General features: G+C 48.1%; 2 protein-coding genes and 1 long non-coding RNA gene across 3 annotated transcripts; 1 reads left to right on the top strand and 2 right to left on the bottom strand.

Moving 5' to 3' along the window:
- Positions 1-1,240: 1,240 nt before the first annotated feature.
- On the bottom strand, positions 1,241-2,409 carry LOC130521852 (uncharacterized). The gene is made up of 2 exons (XR_008949469.1): positions 2,056-2,409; positions 1,241-1,833 (listed from the first exon to the last, which is right to left on the bottom strand). It is a non-coding gene; the product is annotated as an uncharacterized LOC130521852 (long non-coding RNA).
- Positions 2,410-3,857: 1,448 nt separating this feature from the next.
- cdh15 (cadherin 15, type 1, M-cadherin (myotubule)) lies at positions 3,858-12,986 on the top strand. The gene is made up of 14 exons (XM_057025641.1): positions 3,858-6,316; positions 7,224-7,373; positions 7,822-7,977; positions 8,402-8,546; positions 8,753-8,934; positions 9,014-9,142; positions 9,227-9,409; positions 10,401-10,645; positions 10,726-10,862; positions 10,940-11,170; positions 11,251-11,490; positions 11,795-11,943; positions 12,045-12,236; positions 12,361-12,986. Exons 1-14 carry the CDS (start codon positions 6,239-6,241, stop codon positions 12,559-12,561), a joined length of 2,418 nt encoding a protein of 805 aa, XP_056881621.1. The 5' UTR covers positions 3,858-6,238; the 3' UTR covers positions 12,562-12,986.
- spg7 (SPG7 matrix AAA peptidase subunit, paraplegin) lies at positions 12,987-18,016 on the bottom strand. The gene is made up of 17 exons (XM_057025640.1): positions 17,495-18,016; positions 17,101-17,203; positions 16,924-17,013; positions 16,562-16,803; positions 16,335-16,474; positions 16,100-16,202; positions 15,809-15,934; positions 15,549-15,711; positions 15,290-15,463; positions 15,075-15,199; positions 14,852-14,954; positions 14,622-14,732; positions 14,423-14,538; positions 14,139-14,295; positions 13,892-14,055; positions 13,736-13,813; positions 12,987-13,622 (listed from the first exon to the last, which is right to left on the bottom strand). Exons 1-17 carry the CDS (start codon positions 17,711-17,713, stop codon positions 13,419-13,421), a joined length of 2,418 nt encoding a protein of 805 aa, XP_056881620.1. The 5' UTR covers positions 17,714-18,016; the 3' UTR covers positions 12,987-13,418.

Below are 18,016 nucleotides of genomic sequence, written 5' to 3' on the forward strand. Positions count from 1 at the left end.
CTCATGTGTGTTCAGGGGAATATAATACAGACTTGACTGGAGCGCCACACATTTCCTTTGCTATTATCGCCTCAGTGGGACCCAGTGTGAGCCAGATTTTGAATTACATGATCTAATTTCAGCTGTGCTGCTGCATCTGATGTTCTTCAGAGAGTCAAATCAGAAGGTGTAGATTTTTACATGCCGTCTGTGGAATATAACCGGCTTAAATGTTCTGGCAGTTCATGGAAAAATGTGAGTTAATATTGGCTGAACATGTCCAACTTCAGCTCACACGGACAGTTCCTTTAGACCGCCAAGACATTTAAAGCTATAGTCAAAGCAGAGTGTTTTCACTCCCTTTACATCTTTAACATTCTCTTATGTTGTGGTCTTAAATGCTACTGAATGGCGGCATTGACATGAGAAGCAGGTACAGATCTTCCGCCATTCATCAGGTTCAGGTTCGGGTTGATGGGGGCTGTCGGGGGACGGCCCATTTTTAGGTCTTTTCAGAGGCTGAGTTCAGGTCAGGACTTTGACTCAAGAGAATCCATTTTTAACCACTGCTGTTGTCAGAATCAGCTAGAAGGTGAAGCTTCAGCCGGAGGTCCTGAGGGCTCTGGGTCAGGCTCGTGCGCCTGATGCCGCCGCTGCTGCCCTGCTTCACGGCAATGATGTGTCGGGCAAGTGAGGAGCACAGCTTGGCCGCCCCAAACATGCTCGGCTAGCTCCAGGTGGGCCCCCAAGTGTCCTGAGGAGGGGAAATTTTTCCAGATTAATGAAGTGCTGTGGTCATGGTGGATCTTCTGCAGCTCTTAGTTAGACCATTTTCCCCTGATTACTGGGAGTGTTGGGATGTCTTCCAGTTCAGAATGTTGGAGACAACTGTCCTCTTGGGAGTTCTTGTAGGCCTCCCCAGATCTATCCCTTGATAACACCTGCATGCAAAGCTGAATATAACTTCCAGACCTTAATCACATCCAGGGTGATACATGGATTTATTTAGATGGTCAGGACACACGAGCACGTTTAGGTGTGAGGGGTTTTAGCAGCCGGCAGTGGGCAGAAGAGCACCACCTTTGGACTTCAGAGCTTTTTAATACATTAGAGCGAATGAAACCTCAGTAAACAAATTCTAAAACTTTCATTTGTGTGTGTGTGTGTGCGCAGGTGCGCGTGTGTGTGTGTGTGTGTGAAAGGAAGCGAAACATCGGGGCGTCTACTGCCAAGTGCCTCTGAGTGAAAAGACAGAGACAGGTGCTGAAAAATCAACCCTTTATTCTGGAACTCTCACTGGACACGCACACACACACGCACGCACACACACACACGGTGACACATGGAAGCATACCGACGCCCACTCGGCACGCACGGCCCGTCTGCCAACATCCTCCATTAGCCCCCTGCTCTTTCCAACAGGAGTTTGATCACTGCTATCGGCAGTAGCTGCGACTGTGGGGGGGGTTCGGTTTAACCTGAATCCCCCCAGTGAGTCGGGCAGGAGGAAGAACAGCCAGCCTCCTCTGACATTGTTTACCTTTGAACGCTCCGCGGTGACCTTTGACCTCTGCGCCAGGACTCGATGAAAGGGGGTTCTGTCGGACAGATCTGGCTTTGGCGAGACGCAGCTTTCCTCCCGGTTCGTCCCTCCTGAGAGCGCACAGCCGAGGAAGGGAACCTCCTCGTCCGTCTGATGGAGACAAACACCTCCGGTTGCAAACCTCTAGTGCGCCATTAGTCCTCGTCGACATCTTTGACACCGTGTTTAGAATAGCATCAAAGGGTTGGTTGGAAGGTTCCGCACGCGTGACGGCACCAGGCGTCGGAGTTATGCATGACCCAACGCTTGATCTGTGCACAGAGCATTGGAGAAGAAAGGGCTGCTAAGATACTAAAGACCCTAAACACAACGCTATTCTGTTCTCTCGAGCGGCGCCAGTAAATGAAAAAAAAAGCAAAAGCTCATGGCTGTTTTCCTGTCGGGGTGGACAAGAGCAACAGATGTGAGATGACTTACGAGCCGTGAGGGAGCGCGGTCGGGGAAGCGTTAAATTTGTTTCTGTCCCAATTTACCTCTGAGAGTGACATCATTATCTCTTCTTCAGTTAGAACACGTTCTCTCAGCAGTCCAGAGACGGAGGTCTCACGTCTGAGGCTTGTGGCGGTGAGGTTGTCATCGCAGTCGCTGTGAGGGCGTGCTGTGAGGGACAGGTGACCTATCCTGGGAGGTGTTACCTGCCTCACACCCAGAGAAGGTTCAGCTCCATCTTCCCCTGTGGGGCTCAAATTACGCACAGATGAACCAAACTGGGGCTCCGAGCCTCAACAACTGGGTGAATACATGTGGTTTGTCACAAGGGTTTGGAGGGTTTCTACTTTTTATGTCTCTTGGTTTTAAATTCAGCATTGCCAGTATTGTTGCTTTTAAAATCCTCAAAGGTTTTGACTAACTGGTGGAGACCCTCCTGCTGAACAGCTGCTCTGCTCTTCTCTCCCCCCCCCCCCCCATCTGAGTGACAGCACATGTGCTGGGGTACATGGGAGGGCCGCTGTTGAAATTCTAACCCCTTACCCCAGCACTGTGAGACATAGCCCAGCCATGCAGAGGGAATAGCTGAGAGGGGAGCAGAAGCAGGCTGAGAGGCTATGAGTGTGAAGGGAGCAGAGAGAGAGAGAGAGAGAGAGACGGGTTGATCTGGGTTTTTAGTGGAGGAAGCTCAGATCTTTGACCAGCAGAGTGTGTGGGTGCAGGTGCTGAGATGGCCTCATGGATGTTGGTGCTGTGTGTCCTGGCTGCTTCGCTCCGTCAGGTAAGAAAACTCCTCTTAATCTCTCAGTGAGCTAAAAATAACGAACATGAATCGAAATGATTGGTCTGCCAGGATATTGTAGTTTACCGGTATCGTCTTTGGTGTTCTGCCCTCGTCCTCGTGTTCTGCTGCACCGTCCTCCCATTTCAGCCCCCCCCCCCTTTCTAGAAGGTGATTAGCGTGACCTTCTGCCGACCCGCTCCACAAATACGCAGTTTATGTTTTTACCTGAGTGATGTCTCCAACCAAACATCCGCTAATATTCATCAGCGCCGCCAGCGGCAGCTCTAAACCGTCGATTCTTGTCAAAGCGAGGATGACGGAGTGTTCTAGCAAGGGCCAGGCTCCAGATGTTTGCAGGGGGCTCGGGGCACCGTCAACAGACCCTGGCGGCAGACGCCACTGTGAGATGGAAAATGGATGAGAACATAAACTGAGATGTTACCACCAGCACTTCCAACCACCATCAGTCTTCCCCTGTGTGGAGCACTAATGGAGCCCAGGCTGGGAGGACCTTTGAGGGCTTTGGCTTCAGGTGGTTCCCCCAGACGTTCTTGCAGGGATGTGCTGGATAATCCATCCCCATTGTTGCTTTATTATGATTGAGGAAATGAAGGATTAAGCATCTGTGATTGGAGACTGACTGCAGAGAATTTGTGTAAAGAGTCCGTATAGTTCATCTATGTTGTTTGTGTGGTTTATTTTCCACGTTGGGGACAGAATCTATGGAAACGCAGATTGTGAATTTTGGGAAGAACAATGACGCAGCAGCAGCAGGAAGGTCCAGTTGGTCACAGTCAGGCTTTCGTCTCAAATGACATTACGCTGAATTCTGAATCATCATCTTCTTTTTTCTCAGTTTGCTGGTTAAAATATTGTCGTTTTGAGGTTAGCCTATCATTAACCCAACGTAGCAACGCAACAAGGCGGAAGAGAGGCTCAAACACTCATCAGCATCCAAGTCTCGAAGACAGATTTCTCATGAACACACAACTTAATTCCAACTTGTTTCAGTGTTTTTTTTTACTTTATGAGAGGTGTGTGTGTGTGTGGTGTGTGTGTGTGTGTGTGTGTTGCTGTGAGGAGTGGGCAGAAGCAACAGCTGTACCCAGATGCACACATGACGCCATTTGTCCCGCTCCGTAATCTCCTCGTGGAAAGAGAAGCGGGCCGCTCCGCGACCGTGAAATCGGGCACAAACCAGGAGTGTGTAACAGCGGGCAGCTGGTGCTGACTCTGGATCAGTGGAAGCCTGTGTGGATACCTGCCGCCTGTAAGAGCAGCAGAAGGAACAGAGAGCTCGAGATCATCAAGTCTCACTCACTGAACTCAATTTCCTCCTCATTTTTTTCTGACCTTGTTATTTTTAACAGCGGAATCGTAAAAAGAAGCCAGATACGTAACTGAGACGGGTGATAACTTAGCAAAATAAAAGACACCAGCACAGGTTTTCGGATTAACTGATGAAAACACCCACAACTGCTGCGAGGGATCTGTTTGTTTCATCTCAGCCAGCATTTTCAGCCAATTGTGTTTTAATATTCAGTTTCAGTGTCTCCTGGGATATTTGAGAATAAGAATGATCACATCCTAAAGTAACTTACAGCGTCGATTTTTGCCTCCTTGTTCATGAACTCGTTGGTTTTGCAGTCTAAGCTTGTCCAGCAAACATCTGTTCATGGCACCAAAATAGGAGGTCCATACCCATGACTTAGCAGAGGCAGGAGATCTGGGTGGTTAGAATATTTACGTCTGAGCACCAGATACAGAAATGACCACAGGGGACACCTGTGTGACCTTTGAACCCACGGCCGGAGGGACCGTCAGCCATCGGCTCTCGGCCAAGTCGCATATCAGACGGTGTAAAGACGCACAAATTCACTCGCAGGTTCTGAAATTTCATATCATACGACGCGCCGAGCTGTTATTTTCACAAACGTCTCACTGAAGCTGCATGTTTACTCTATCTAGTGAGTAACTGAGGAGGATTTTTAATAAGATATATGTTTGTGTACATCTGAGTTGATATTTGGTCGTAAATTTCTGTACCCTGACATGTTTCAGCTAATTTTTTACCCGGTGTACATCAAAGTATTCTCTATTTCTCCACATTTATTTACCTTAAAGTAGAATTTATCATTTTGTTTGTACTCAGTTTTTTCCTATGAAAGTGGAATTCATTTGACAGAGATCATGTGGCTGAGACGTGACTTAGATTCAGAAATAAACACTGGCCAGACCATAACGCGCTCTCGCTAATCCACACGCGCAGTTTGTTGGTTCATTCTTGCCATTGTGACCTTTGCGGCTGGTCCGGATCCTCTCCACGTCTGGCGCCAGCAATATTAAACACTCATCTCCGAGACATTTAAAACAAACTCACACTAATGCTTCAGATAATAAAGTAAGAAACAGCAAGAAATGTTTATTGTTGTACAAATTTTCAAGAATGTGACTTAATGCTTTGATGTGGATCAAAGAGGGCGAACGCGTAGCACGACAATACAATTATGTCCTTCAAAGCCACACCGGTGGTGAGGGCCCGGCATCTTTCTGTCCTTAAACAAGTCGTCCGTACTTCTGTCAGGGCCTGAGGTGAAAGGTCAGGCTGTAAAGGTTTCTGGGAACAGGCCTGAGAACAGTTAACCTGTGGGTGGTGTCATCACTCAGCCTTTAAGAGGAGGCACTCCTCGCTCTAATTGGTAACGTGACACCGGCGTTTCTGCCCCGTGGTCTGGTAAAATCATTAGAATGTGGCGCTGGCCACGGTTTTGTGCACGAGACCGTTTTTAACAGTTTTAAAATTCACGGCTTTGCTCACCTGAAGTGATGTCTCCATAGGCGTGACAGGAAGTGCTGCTCCACACTCAAGGAAGCGTGCGCCTTGTGCGTGAGAGGCGAGCTAACTGAGCCATCTGAGCTAGCTTTAACTTAACTGCGTCCAGGAGGATGTTGTTAATCCTGCTGAATTCCCCCGCCTGTTTGTTGCTTCACTTATCTTAAACATTGGAAGACGCTCCATAGACACCATGACCTCATCAAACATGTTTCTGCATGCAAACATCACAATTCTCATGTGTCAGCGTTTTGACTAACAAGGCTGTAAACTGTTGGGAGATTGCGGTGCAGCATATGTTCACCAATAAGATAAATTTAGACGCTTCTATCCTGGGACGTCCAACTGTGATGCAGCTGTCCTCGATGCCGGTGCCGTATGTGGGATACGCCGCTGCAAGTTTCAGAGCTCCTTCACGCTGAGATCTTGAGTATCAAACTGAGCTGTGAGGAGGAATTTGCGTGGGCGGGGGGGGGGGCATTCTCTCCCGGAACGTGAGCGTCAGTGTCACCGTGACAGCGAGGATGACGACGGCGACAAACATCCCAAAAGATGAATCTGGGAATATTGAGCAGTCCAAGATTAGCCTGGCCTCTGACTCGGCCTGCAGATGCCGACCGTGGCTGCCATTCTTCTCTGCAGAACGCCACGGTGGTATAGAGACATTGGACACCCGCCTCAGATGCAGGTCAGGGATCACAAACCATTCAGAAATGATTCCCAAATGAACCCACTGTTTGGTTAATTCAACTGTTCCCTTCAATAATTTCCTGAAAATCTTTCTATGAGATCGCAAATTTAGAATTAAAAAAACCCCAAACGGTCTGGTTAGTACATCCAGATTTATTTCTGGCTCCATCTGACTCTGAGTGCTTAAACACATGTTGAAATATTGCTGAAGCTATAGAATTCCCACAGACAAAACGGAAGCAGCGGAAATGTATAGATGCATGTGTGGGTGGACAGTGATGTTGACGCATGTACATGGACCCGCGTGCATGTGTGTGCGAGAAAGTGTATTTACGAGCGCGTCTGTGGAATTCCTAGAGCAGATCAGCTCTGTAAGGTGACCCCCCCCCACCCCAGCGCTCCCAGTCAGGTGCAGGGTCGGAGCATAAAGGGGAATCTGTGAGCGCGAGCGGGAATGCGGGTGGGAAATCACAGCATCTAAATCCACAGTCGGCAGCTGTCATGTGCATGTGTGCGGGTCCGTGTTTGTGTGGACGTAGCCAGGAGAGCTGCGGGGCCTCCTGAGCGTTTGTGTTTGTCTGGGCCCTGATCAAAAGAGGCGCCTTTATTAGCGTGTGAAACCTGAAGCTGTGGCCCTGAACCCCTCCTGCCCTGGACAATCGCACCGCATTCTACCTTGGAGCCATAATCTTCCGTACAGGCCGTGGGGGAACGTTACAGCAGCGAGGGAGACGCCAGACAACAGCTTAAACAGCTGCAAATGTCAACAATGACATAAGACGTGTCCTCTGTGGAGCGGAATTATGGGAATCAGACACAAGCGCTCGCTGTTGCTATTATGGGGGATTTAAGGGGGGGATACTCAAACAAGGTGGCTGATCTGAAATTTGTCTGATGTTTCTCAGGTGTGGAGCTCCCTCGAAGAGCATCCTCCACGGGTTCTTTCCCCATGGAGGAAGCAAGGCAAGGGCTTGTCCAGGGTGAAGAGAGACTGGATCATCCCTCAAATCAGAGTGTTGGAGAACAGCAAGCAGGTTCCTGAGGCCCTGGTCCAGGTAAAGATGTCGGGTCATTGCGTCATCGCGAAATGATGAGATAAAATGTCCATGTAGCACGATCCCTCCCAATAATACTGTTGTTTTTACTTTTGGATTTGAGACCTCAACACTCACTTGGTGAAAATTGGAGAAGACAAGTGTTTTGTATCATACATGTTGAGAAAAGACAACACCACAGCTTTAACCTTCTATTCCCATCCAGACTGCTAATAGAGAGAATAACGATCACCACAGCTGTCTAGGCTGATGATAGCATCACACACGTGCATTATGCGCACGTAGTGATGGAAATAGAACAGAGAAGTCTCGACTAGACACTGTTATGGGTGAAGTCTCACCTTCTGTCAAAGAGCTGAACTTGGCCGTCTCTCATTAGAGCAACATCTGGTGTGAGAGCACATGGCTGACATACGCAGCCAGCTTCATCTCCTCTCTCCCCGTCTAGATCAAATCAGACAAGATCTTTACCGGTGAGGTGATCTACAAGTTGGAGGGACCAGGGGTGGACCAGGAGCCCAAGAATCTCTTTGAGATTGACGACAAATCGGGAGTAATCAGGAGCAAGCAGCCGCTGGACAGGGAGAAACACCGCTCCTTTACGGTAGGAGAGGTTTTATGGGCGGCGCGTTAAATCCCTCAGACGTTTGAGGTCTTTTTTAGAGGGCAATCAGCAGAAGTAGGCTGTTGAACCAAACCCTTCCCCTGCCGATGCCCTCGGAGAGTCCTGGCAGCTCGTGTCTGTGAGCAGGGCTCTGTGTTTCTGTCCTAAAGCATTTATCAGTGTCATAGATCCTCGCACAAACAGCCAGAGGTCAGCTTCCTGCAGGGGTTAATGGCCGTCCCGGGACAGACCTTCGACTGTTTCAAACCAGATGACTATGATGTAATCCGCCATGTCCAACCAAACTTCCTGCATTGCTTTCTGCCACATCCGGCACGTGTGCACGTGTGAGATTTGCGGCGAACCCCCCCCCCCTGTGGCTCCATGTTGCGTTCATGTACAATTGTCTCTGGTGTCTGTGCAGCTGAAGGCCTTCGCGTTGTCCCCCAGTGGCGAGAGACTGGAAAATCCCACCACCATAGAAATAGTGGTCCTGGATCAGAACGACAACAGACCCGTCTTCACCCAGAGCCAGTTTGTGGGCACTGTTTCAGAGTTCTCAATCCCAGGTGCAAGCTGTTGTTTTAAATTGTACACATTTCAGCATGCATAGGTGAGGATCTTTAGCATCAGATGGTTTTAATTCACACAATCTCACCAGTAGGTGGCGCCAGATCCCACACACACTGGTGCTTTGGCGTTAGTTTAGCTGATGTATAAGAGATTTAGTGGATTCGAACTGGTTCTTTATTTTCTTCCTCTCTTTTTTTTCCAGGCACGTCCGTGATGTCGGTGTCGGCCACTGACGCGGATGATCCGACCACCGAAAACGCCATTCTGAGCTACTCCATCATTGGCCAGGAGAGCGTTCCTCCCAACGCCGTGACCAAGGTCATGTTCGGCATCAACAACGAGACGGGAACCATCTACACCAGAGACGTGGGGCTGGACCGAGAGGTACAGACGCAGGTGGAGCTGAAAACGTCGCATCTCCGCAGCTCAGAGTCTGACTGAAACGAGCCGCCGTCTGTCGCAGGTGGTGAAAAGTTTCCGACTGAGGCTACAGATCGCCGACATGTCGGGTCAGGGACTAACCAGCGAAGGTGTGGCGATTATTCACGTTTCTGACATCAACAACCACGCTCCGCAGTTCCGCCCTGCCTCCGTGAGTCCCCGCTCCATCAGCCACACGTGGACCACCATCGTATCGGGACTGTTTACAGTCGTCTCTTGCGTTTGCTGATTGCAGTACAGTTTCACCGCACTGGAAAACAGGAAGAGCTTTGAGGTCGGCCGCGTGAACGTGACGGACAGGGATGACCCAGGAACAGGAAACTGGGAGGCCAAATACTCCATTACAAATGACCCCGATGGCAACTTCGACATCAGTACGGATCCTGTCACAAACCAGGGTGTCCTGACAGTGTTGACGGTACCGTCTGATCAGCTTTTTAAGCATCTGTTAAGCTTTTTGATTATCAAATTCACAGTGGATTACTGTGTGTGTGTGTGTGTGTGTGTGTGTGTGTGTGTGTGTGTGTGTGTGAGAGAGAGAGAGAGAGAGTAGCATTTACTAAGAGTTCGGAGCTTATTTGTTGCTATTATTTAAAGTCTCTTATATGTTCTGTTCCTGTGAATGTAAAATGATTCCATTTCATTCACTTGGAGAGAAAAAAAAGCTTGAGAGTAATTTATTGATATGCTTGTCTTTTCAGGAGATTTTCTGTTTTTGTTTTTTTGTGTTTTCAACTCAGAATGCTTTTCATTCATTCTTCAGACTAATTTTTGTTCCGAGTTTAGAAAGCATTCAAAACAAAAGTTGGATTTATTCCTTTATTGAGAGCTCAATTCACACATAACTGGCTTGTTTAGTTAGTTTAACTGTGATTTTATTACTATTACTTTGCCAACTTTATGCAAGCACCTGAGGACTTCTATTTGTTCAGGAGAGCCCATTCAGGTCTCCCACACATAGCAGTGTTTCTCCAGATTAAGCTGGACATACTGCTCCTTGGATTCACTTGTAGATTGGAGGTTCTCGAGGTATTTAAAATTGTCTTCATAATTTAGAAAAAAAAATTACTCTGAAATACAGAAAAAGATTAGACAGAAAAAAGGGGGGGAATTATTTTTAAAAAAACTTCAGAGTGGATTTTTTCAAGTGAACTCACGTGTCTGTAATTTCCAAAACAACTTTTTTTTTTAATTAAAAAATAACCATTGGTGTAAATTATTTCATTTTTATAAATAATTAATTTGGAATCAATACATTATTTGTTGGGCTCTAAATCGCGTCTCAACATCGCCACCCAGTGGCTAATTCTAGAATTACGCGTTTCATCCTCGCAGACTCTAATTTGACTAGAGCGGAGACTTATAGTCATTTCTTTTGAAAATCATTAATTTTCTGTTTTCTCCTGCAGCCGCTGGATTTTGAAGCCAGAGATGAGTACAACCTAAAACTGAGGGTAGAAAATGTCAATGCCCTCAGCAGCAAAGCGCCAAACCTCCCACTGAGCTCTGCTACCGTGCAGGTAAAGGTTGTGAACGAGAATGAAGCTCCGCATTTCAGGGAGGACCCTGTTTTGATTGTGGTTCCTGAGTCTGTTCCTCCTGGGACATTGCTGAAGAGCAACTATGCTTTTGACCCAGAAAATTCAAAACTAAGGTATGACAGAGCAACAAAAGTAAGAGGAGCATCTTGATGGTTTAAAGAATCCCACGTTTGAGCTTGATGGTTCTTGGCAGGTATGAGATCAGCAGAGATCCCGAGAGGTGGTTGGACATCAACAGAGATTCGGGAGACATTACGGCAAAAAAAAGCTTTAACATGCGCTCCCCACATGTCAGAAACAACATCTACAGAGCCGTGGTCAAGGTTACAGGTCGGCCAGTCTGATTAATGTGTCTCTTCCTGCACATTTAAGCAGCTGTACCGAGCTGTGCCTGTGCTCCTGTGCAGATGTTGGAGGCCTGTCAACCACTGGTGCAGTGACCATCACTCTGAAGGAGACCAATGACTTCCCCCCTCAGGTGGTCCCTGTCAGCGGGTCCGTATGTAAGGAAGGAACCCCTGAAGCTTCTGGGCTGGTGGTGACGGCTGTGGACCAAGACTACCCTCCGCACGCCGCTCCTTTCATCTTTGAGATCCCCGACGATCTGCCCGTCAACTGGACCGTCTCTCAGCTGAACGGTACGAAGGGAAACAGCAGCGAGGTAAAGGTGAGCGTCGCTCCCGTGAATCTCACACGACTCTCCGTTTGCTCCCCGCAGCCACTCACGCCGTCCTCCACCCGCTGGTGCTGCTGGAGGCGGGGGAGTACGCGGTCCCACTGCTGGTGTCGGACTCCGGCCGCCCGGCTCTCAGCTCTTTTGCTCACGTCAACATCACCGTGTGCCTGTGCGATTCCTCCGGAGACTGCAAATCTGCGGCGGGCGCTGTGTTGGGCTCCAGCGTGGGGATCAGCTTCATCGCCCTCATCATCATCATGGCCAGTATCGCGCTCCTCCTGCGTAAGTAATCAGAGCGAGAAAGCACTCACACAGCTGTCGGATCTGTTCAGTAGGAAATCCAAAACGGACGAGATGCAATTGATCAAAATGAACCTCAGGTGGTTTAAAAAGTAGATCCCCCCCCATGAATCATCTTAAAGGCAAACAAAAGCATCTCGTGTTCATATAAATGTGCTTTAATGACCATCAACGAACTCAGTTTGACTGGATTTGGCCCGTTTAACACATTTAACACATTTAACAGTCCTGTCTGGAATTTGGTTCTGTGGAATGCTGATAAATGGGTGAGTTTCTTCTTCTGCAGTGCTGCTGCTGCTGGCTGTGGCCGCCACCACCTGTGGGAGACGCCACCACATCAGGAAGGGAACGGGGCTGCTTATCGGGGAGTCGGAAGACGACGTCCGCGACAACGTCTTCAACTACGACGAGCAGGGAGGGGGCGAGGAGGACGAGGTGAGTCTGGGGCGGTCTGACCGCGAGGGCCGCATACGACCCGTGTCCCAAATGTACTAACGACAGATCAGTGCCGCTAACGTCGTCATCTCGCCTCCCAGAACGGCTTTAACATCGACCTGCTGTGGAACCCCCACGATGACCCCTCCACCCCGGGCTCCTACTACCCGATGCCGGGCTTTCCGCGAGGCAAGCAGCCGCTCAGGAGGGACGCCCCGCATAACCTGCCCTCCCCCATCTACCCCCGGAGACCCCCCGCTGACCCCACTGACATCGAGGACTACATCAGTGATGTGAGAAGCTTCTGACGCGAGATTTCAGACTCAGGGGGAAAATATATAAATAGGGGAAAAGACAGCATCGCGTTCAGCCACAGCTGTTTTTAATTCCTTGAATCTCTAACTGAAACTGTTTCAGGGTCTGGAGGCTGCAGACGGTGACCCCAACGTGCCCCCGTACGACACGGCCCTGATCTACGACTATGAGGGAGAGGGGTCGCTCTCAGGCAGCCTCAGCTCCATCGCCTCCGGCAGCTCCGACGGAGACCAAGACTACGATTATCTCAACGACTGGGGACCACGGTTTCAGAAACTGGCCAACATGTACGACCCACGTTAACGAGCATCGCTCGGCCGAGACGCCTTAAAGACTCAACCCCGATGAAGTTTAAGTGTTGAAGGTAGAGGTTGTGCAGAGCCGCGAGGACTCCTCCTGACCATCGGTGGGAAAGAGCCACTTAGGATTGTTTTAGCCTAAACAGACGCAAGGTGTGTGGAGATGAGGTGTTCGTGATGCACAGAAACTGGACTGTATTCAAATCTGCATTTCTATGTGTTTTATATATATATGTGATTATTTTATAAAGTGAATCTGCCTTGAAATTGACTGTTTTCCTCATCTTATTCACAACCTCTCCGTTTCAGGCTCCTTTTAGCACGGCCGCGCTAAATTTCACCAAAGTAACCTGTACCGCAGAGTTCTGTTTGGAGAATTTGAATGTTGTTTTTTTTTAATATGGTGAATAAATTGGAGTTTTAATGGTATGAGAGAGTAAGGTCATCTTTTATTGGGTGTATTATTAAACACACAATGTTTAAATAACTCTTTATTATGTCACTGTAACAATCAAACCACACACTTCCTGATACACTCGACCTTGTCTGCTGAATAATCTGGCGCAGGATGAAAGTGCACACTACCGCGACTGGCGTCCACGGCTGATTATTGATGCTACAGACTGTAGAAAACATTCATTTTGGGTTTAGTGCATCTAAAAGTCTGAATGCTCTTTAATGTGATATGAAATATTTGTTTTCAAGGTCTTCAAAAAACCAGGAGTTCTCCAGATGAGGCGAGTTCTCTCAGACCGTCTCAGACAGCTGGCAACATCTGCCTGGTTTTAACATTCCATCAAACGCTCCTTTAAAGCGAAGGGTCAGTCCCAGGTTAGTGACCCGGGCCCTGAATAGTTCTGTTCAGACCAGCTGCGGGTTCATGTTGTCCTCTCCGCTGTTGCGTGGAGGCGGCCGAGGTTCTTCCGCCGTGTCCTGTTTGTCCCTCTCGGCCTCCAGCCAGGTCTGCGGGGCGATCATCTTCTTGGGGCCGTGCGGCGGCGGACCGATGAGCGCTTCGATGTCATCGTAATTCAACACTTCACGCTCCATCAGCGCATTGGCCAACTGTAGGAGACAAATCTGCCACTTATGACTAATAAAAACAACAAATTCATCCGAGACTCGGGTGAAAATAGGAAAAAAAAAACAAGAATTAGATCAAAATAAGCAGAACTGACCAGCGCCAGCTTGTCTTTGTTGTCCTGTAGCAGCTTTTCTGTTTGCCTGTAAGCACGCGCTATCACCATCTTAGCCTCCTGAAACCATGTTACACCTTTATGACACAAGGTAACAACACAAGTAAACAAAACCATAATCCCAGAACAAGTACCCACATGGTCCATCAGCTCCTGCAGGGCCTGGCTGAAAGGACGCCGTCCAATTGCACCTTTCTCCTCCGTCTCTGGGAACGAGACGTGCCCGATGCTATCGCACATGCCGTACTGCTTCACCATGGAGTAGGCCACACGTGTCACCTTCCGCAAGTCGTCCTGCGCTCCTGCGGAGGAGTTATTAATCACCGATGAGCCGCACGGGATCAAACGGACCGACAAACGGATCTGACAGGAAAGACACGGGTACCTGTCGTAACCCTGTTAAAGGTGATGGCCTCAGCGGCCCTCCCACCCAGCGCCATGCACATCCGCTCAAACAGCTGCGCTTTGGTGAACAGATATTGATCCCGAGGTAGAATCTGGGCAAACCCCAAGGCTGCGTTAGTCCGCGGAGCAATGGACACCTGAGAAACACATTCACACCAGCCATCGGTGACGTTTTCACATTCTTCGCCATCTGCGTTACCATAACAACCACAGAGTATATTATTTATTTAATATTTATTTCCAGTCAGGCATGAGAAGGCCCACCTTCATGACTGCCTCTGTGTGCTCGAGCAGCCACCCCACTAAAACGTGACCAGACTCGTGGAAGCTGACCACCTTCTGTTCCTGTTTGGCGAGGATCTTACTCTTCTTTATACTTCCTGAAAACCACAGGCAGGCACACAGGCTTGTCAGAGACCAGGAAGGAAGACGTACTCCGCACTGCTCAGCCACGTATTCCTACCCGCTAGTACTCGCTCCACCGCATACTCAAAGTTAAAGGTGTCGATGGACTTGTGTCCCTCTCTGGCGGCGTGCAGGGCAGCTTCGTTGCATATGTTAGCAATGTCGGCACCTGTAGAGAGACAGCAGGTTGGCAAAAGAGGCTTTATTATACGCATGAGATGTTGTCAGCTGACAGCTTATTAATTTTTTACAAACTCCATCAGGCCTAATTAGGAAACGTGTAAATACCGCTGAATCTCGGGGTGAGCTCGGCCAGGCGCTGAGAGTAGAAATGAGCTGGCTGGCTCAGCTTCAAGCTCTTCAGATGCTGTTCAAAGATCTCTTTTCTTTCCTGAGAGGAGAAGTAAGACGAGGCGGAGTTGACAGGACTGTTGGAGTCTGTGCATATGAATGCTTCAGGAGAAATGGTCTCTAGACCTTTTCTTCTCACCAGCACCTGCTGAGTGATTACCTGCAGAGTTGGAAAGTCTATAAAGATGTGTCTGTCCAGCCTGCCAGGTCTCATCAGAGCATTGTCCAAGATGTCTGCCCTGTTCGTGGAAGCGAGGACAATGACGTGGTCTGACGTTCCCATACCTGAAGAAGAAGTTTGGGGGTTCTTCATCCAGGCGGATCAACACCAATGACAGCGAGGCTGCTTCTAGAATCCCGTAAGGCTTTACTCACCGTCCATCTCAACGAGCAGCTGGTTCAGAGTCTGCTCCTCCTCAGTGTTAGAGAATCCTGACACGTTGGTGGAGCGCTTCTTCCCCACAGCATCGATCTCATCGATGTAGACGATGCAGGGCGCTCGGCTCCGAGCCTCTTTGAACAGACTTCTCACTCTGGCTGCACCCAAACCTACACACATCATCAGACAGCACATTGAACCCCATTTTTCAGGGTATATGGTGATGATGTGCTAGGTGGACAGCAGGGGGCGTACCTCCGATGACCTCCACAAACTCAGAGCCAGCCATAGCCAGGAATGGGACCTGAGCCTCGGTAGCCACAGCCTTGGCCAGCAGGGTCTTCCCACATCCTGGAGGCCCGAGGAGCAGCGAACCCTTGGGAACCTTGGCTCCCAGATGGAGGTATCGTTCTGGGTTCTGACATCACACAAAAACATAACGGTGATAAGAGACAGAGGAAAATCCAAGATAAAGGATCAGTAAACAGCATGAGTGTAAGATTAGAGCTTCATACCTTCAGGTAGTCCACAAACTCTTTCACCTCCATCTTGGCCTCATGCATACCTGCAACATCTTTGAAACTCACACCTTTACCAGATTTTCCATCCACGATGGTAAACTTGGCCATTTTCAGCTGGTTCTGAAAGAAATGTGGGAAAAAGTGCCAGACAATTCAGTGAAGAACAAGCGTCTGAAGGTGCACATGCAGACTTTCTAGTAATGGAAATAAGCACATTGGAACTTCCTGGTGGATTTTCATATAGATTTTTGGGATGGGCATATTCGTACACAAGCCTGAACTCACGAAAGCGCTGAAGCCGCCGTCTCTGCCACCCATACCAGCCAGTCGGAAAATGTACCAGAGTATCGCCACCCCGATGGCGGCCATCCCCAGAGCGTAGACAGCACTAGAGTTGACAGACAATAACAATAAAATAACCATCATGACAATATTTACAGAACCCCCTGGAGATTCAATGATGCTGAGGAGATAGAAATGAGTATAAACCTGGAGAAAATCACAGGTTATTAGCTCTTACTTTCCAAAGAATCCAGTACGTTTGTACGACACTGGTATCCTGTCTTTGGTGTCGATGTTGAGCTCTTCTTCTGCAACTCTCAGCTTCTCCTCAAATTTATCAATGTTGGCAACTTGCATTCTGTACATGAGCGCCAGCCTCTGTAAAGCAGGAGACGTGTCAGAGGAGACATTCCCGCTGTAAAACCTTTGAAAACAGGTCTTTGTATTCACTGCAGAGCCACGCACAGGCCTTCCAAAGATGACCGCTCCAGGATGAAGGTAGATTTCAACAATATCGCTCTCAGGAACAACTTGCACGCGTGACACTTCTCCCTTGGCCAGCATCTCATTGACAAAATCATTCCAAGAAATATTCCCACCGCTGGTATTGATGGAATTTAGCAGGCTCATGATAAGTGCTATAATAAAGAGGGTCCGCAGGCGTTCTCTATACATCTGATCCTCCTGCTCGCGGCGTTTCTTCTCCTCTGAAAGGTTGATGATTGAAAGAAAGCATAAAAAGGATAAGTAATAGGAATTAATGGCCCAGTCAGGTAATCAGATCATTTTAGCAGCAAAATAATCAGCCAAAACGTTGGATTATTTACCTTCATCTTCCTGTGGAGTTTTGCCCTTTGGGGCATTACTGTTATTTTTCTCTTGTTTGGATTGAGATGTGCTGAAGAAGTTAAATGACCCTGAAATTAAGAGATCTTTCATCAAAAATAGGTCTAAACAAATGCAAGCATGTGTGTGAGGAGGTAGATACAGTAGTTTAAATTTACCCAATAAATTAATCAGCCCAACTGGGTTCCTCAGCAGGTTGTTCCTGGTTAACTCTTTACTCATTCCAACCATTCCAGGACCCAATGGTCTGTGGAGAATACTCTAAAATGGGACCAGGAAACACCAAAAGTGTATTTAATCTTGGGAATGTGTCAGAGAAATGTGAGAAAACTCCCACGACAAACATTTCACATTTAATATTGATGGTTTCTGACAATTGCTGCCTGTCAGTAAAATTATACATTATGCTTAGTCGGTAGAACGCTTTTTAGGATTTCAGATCCTACTTTTTGATATTTATGAATAAAAAGTGATCTTCTACATTACGAGATGCTCCATTAACATCAATGCACTAAAGCCAATAGGCGAAGTTTACTATATTTTCTGACTTACCTTAATTATGCCGTGGACCTGAATCGCATCAGTCCGATTTAGATTGAAGAGGATCTTTCTGAGGTGATCCGATCTCCCAGCAGCTCCCGTCACATTTTTTACACCGCTCACACTCTTGTTGGCGAATAAATGCGAGTTTCTTATTAACAGTGTCGACAGCAGCTTTCTGCTGTATTTTCTACAAATGGCATCACGTTGCTGCATCAACAGAGCAAACATATTGTTACCGAACTGCGTATTCTAACTCATTTATTCCAAAAACCTTGCCCCCGTTGTCAGCAGAGGTTGCGCCGTGTTGCAGGTTTGTTGTTCGCTGCCTCCTTCCTGCGTTAGCATGTTATGTCATTTATTCCACGTAACGGAGCAGTGCGACTTTAAAAAGGGGAAGGACAAGAAGTACAATCTAGATCCAAAGCGAGTTCACTTCGAACAGTTTAAATCTTGCCGGCAGCTGCAATCAACATTATGATGAATCTACTGAAGCTTACAACGCCTTTGATTATATATTTGAACTTTAAACTT

The sequence above is a fragment of the Takifugu flavidus genome, chromosome 2, assembly GCF_003711565.1.
Source record: "Takifugu flavidus isolate HTHZ2018 chromosome 2, ASM371156v2, whole genome shotgun sequence".
Taxonomy (NCBI): domain Eukaryota; kingdom Metazoa; phylum Chordata; class Actinopteri; order Tetraodontiformes; family Tetraodontidae; genus Takifugu; species Takifugu flavidus.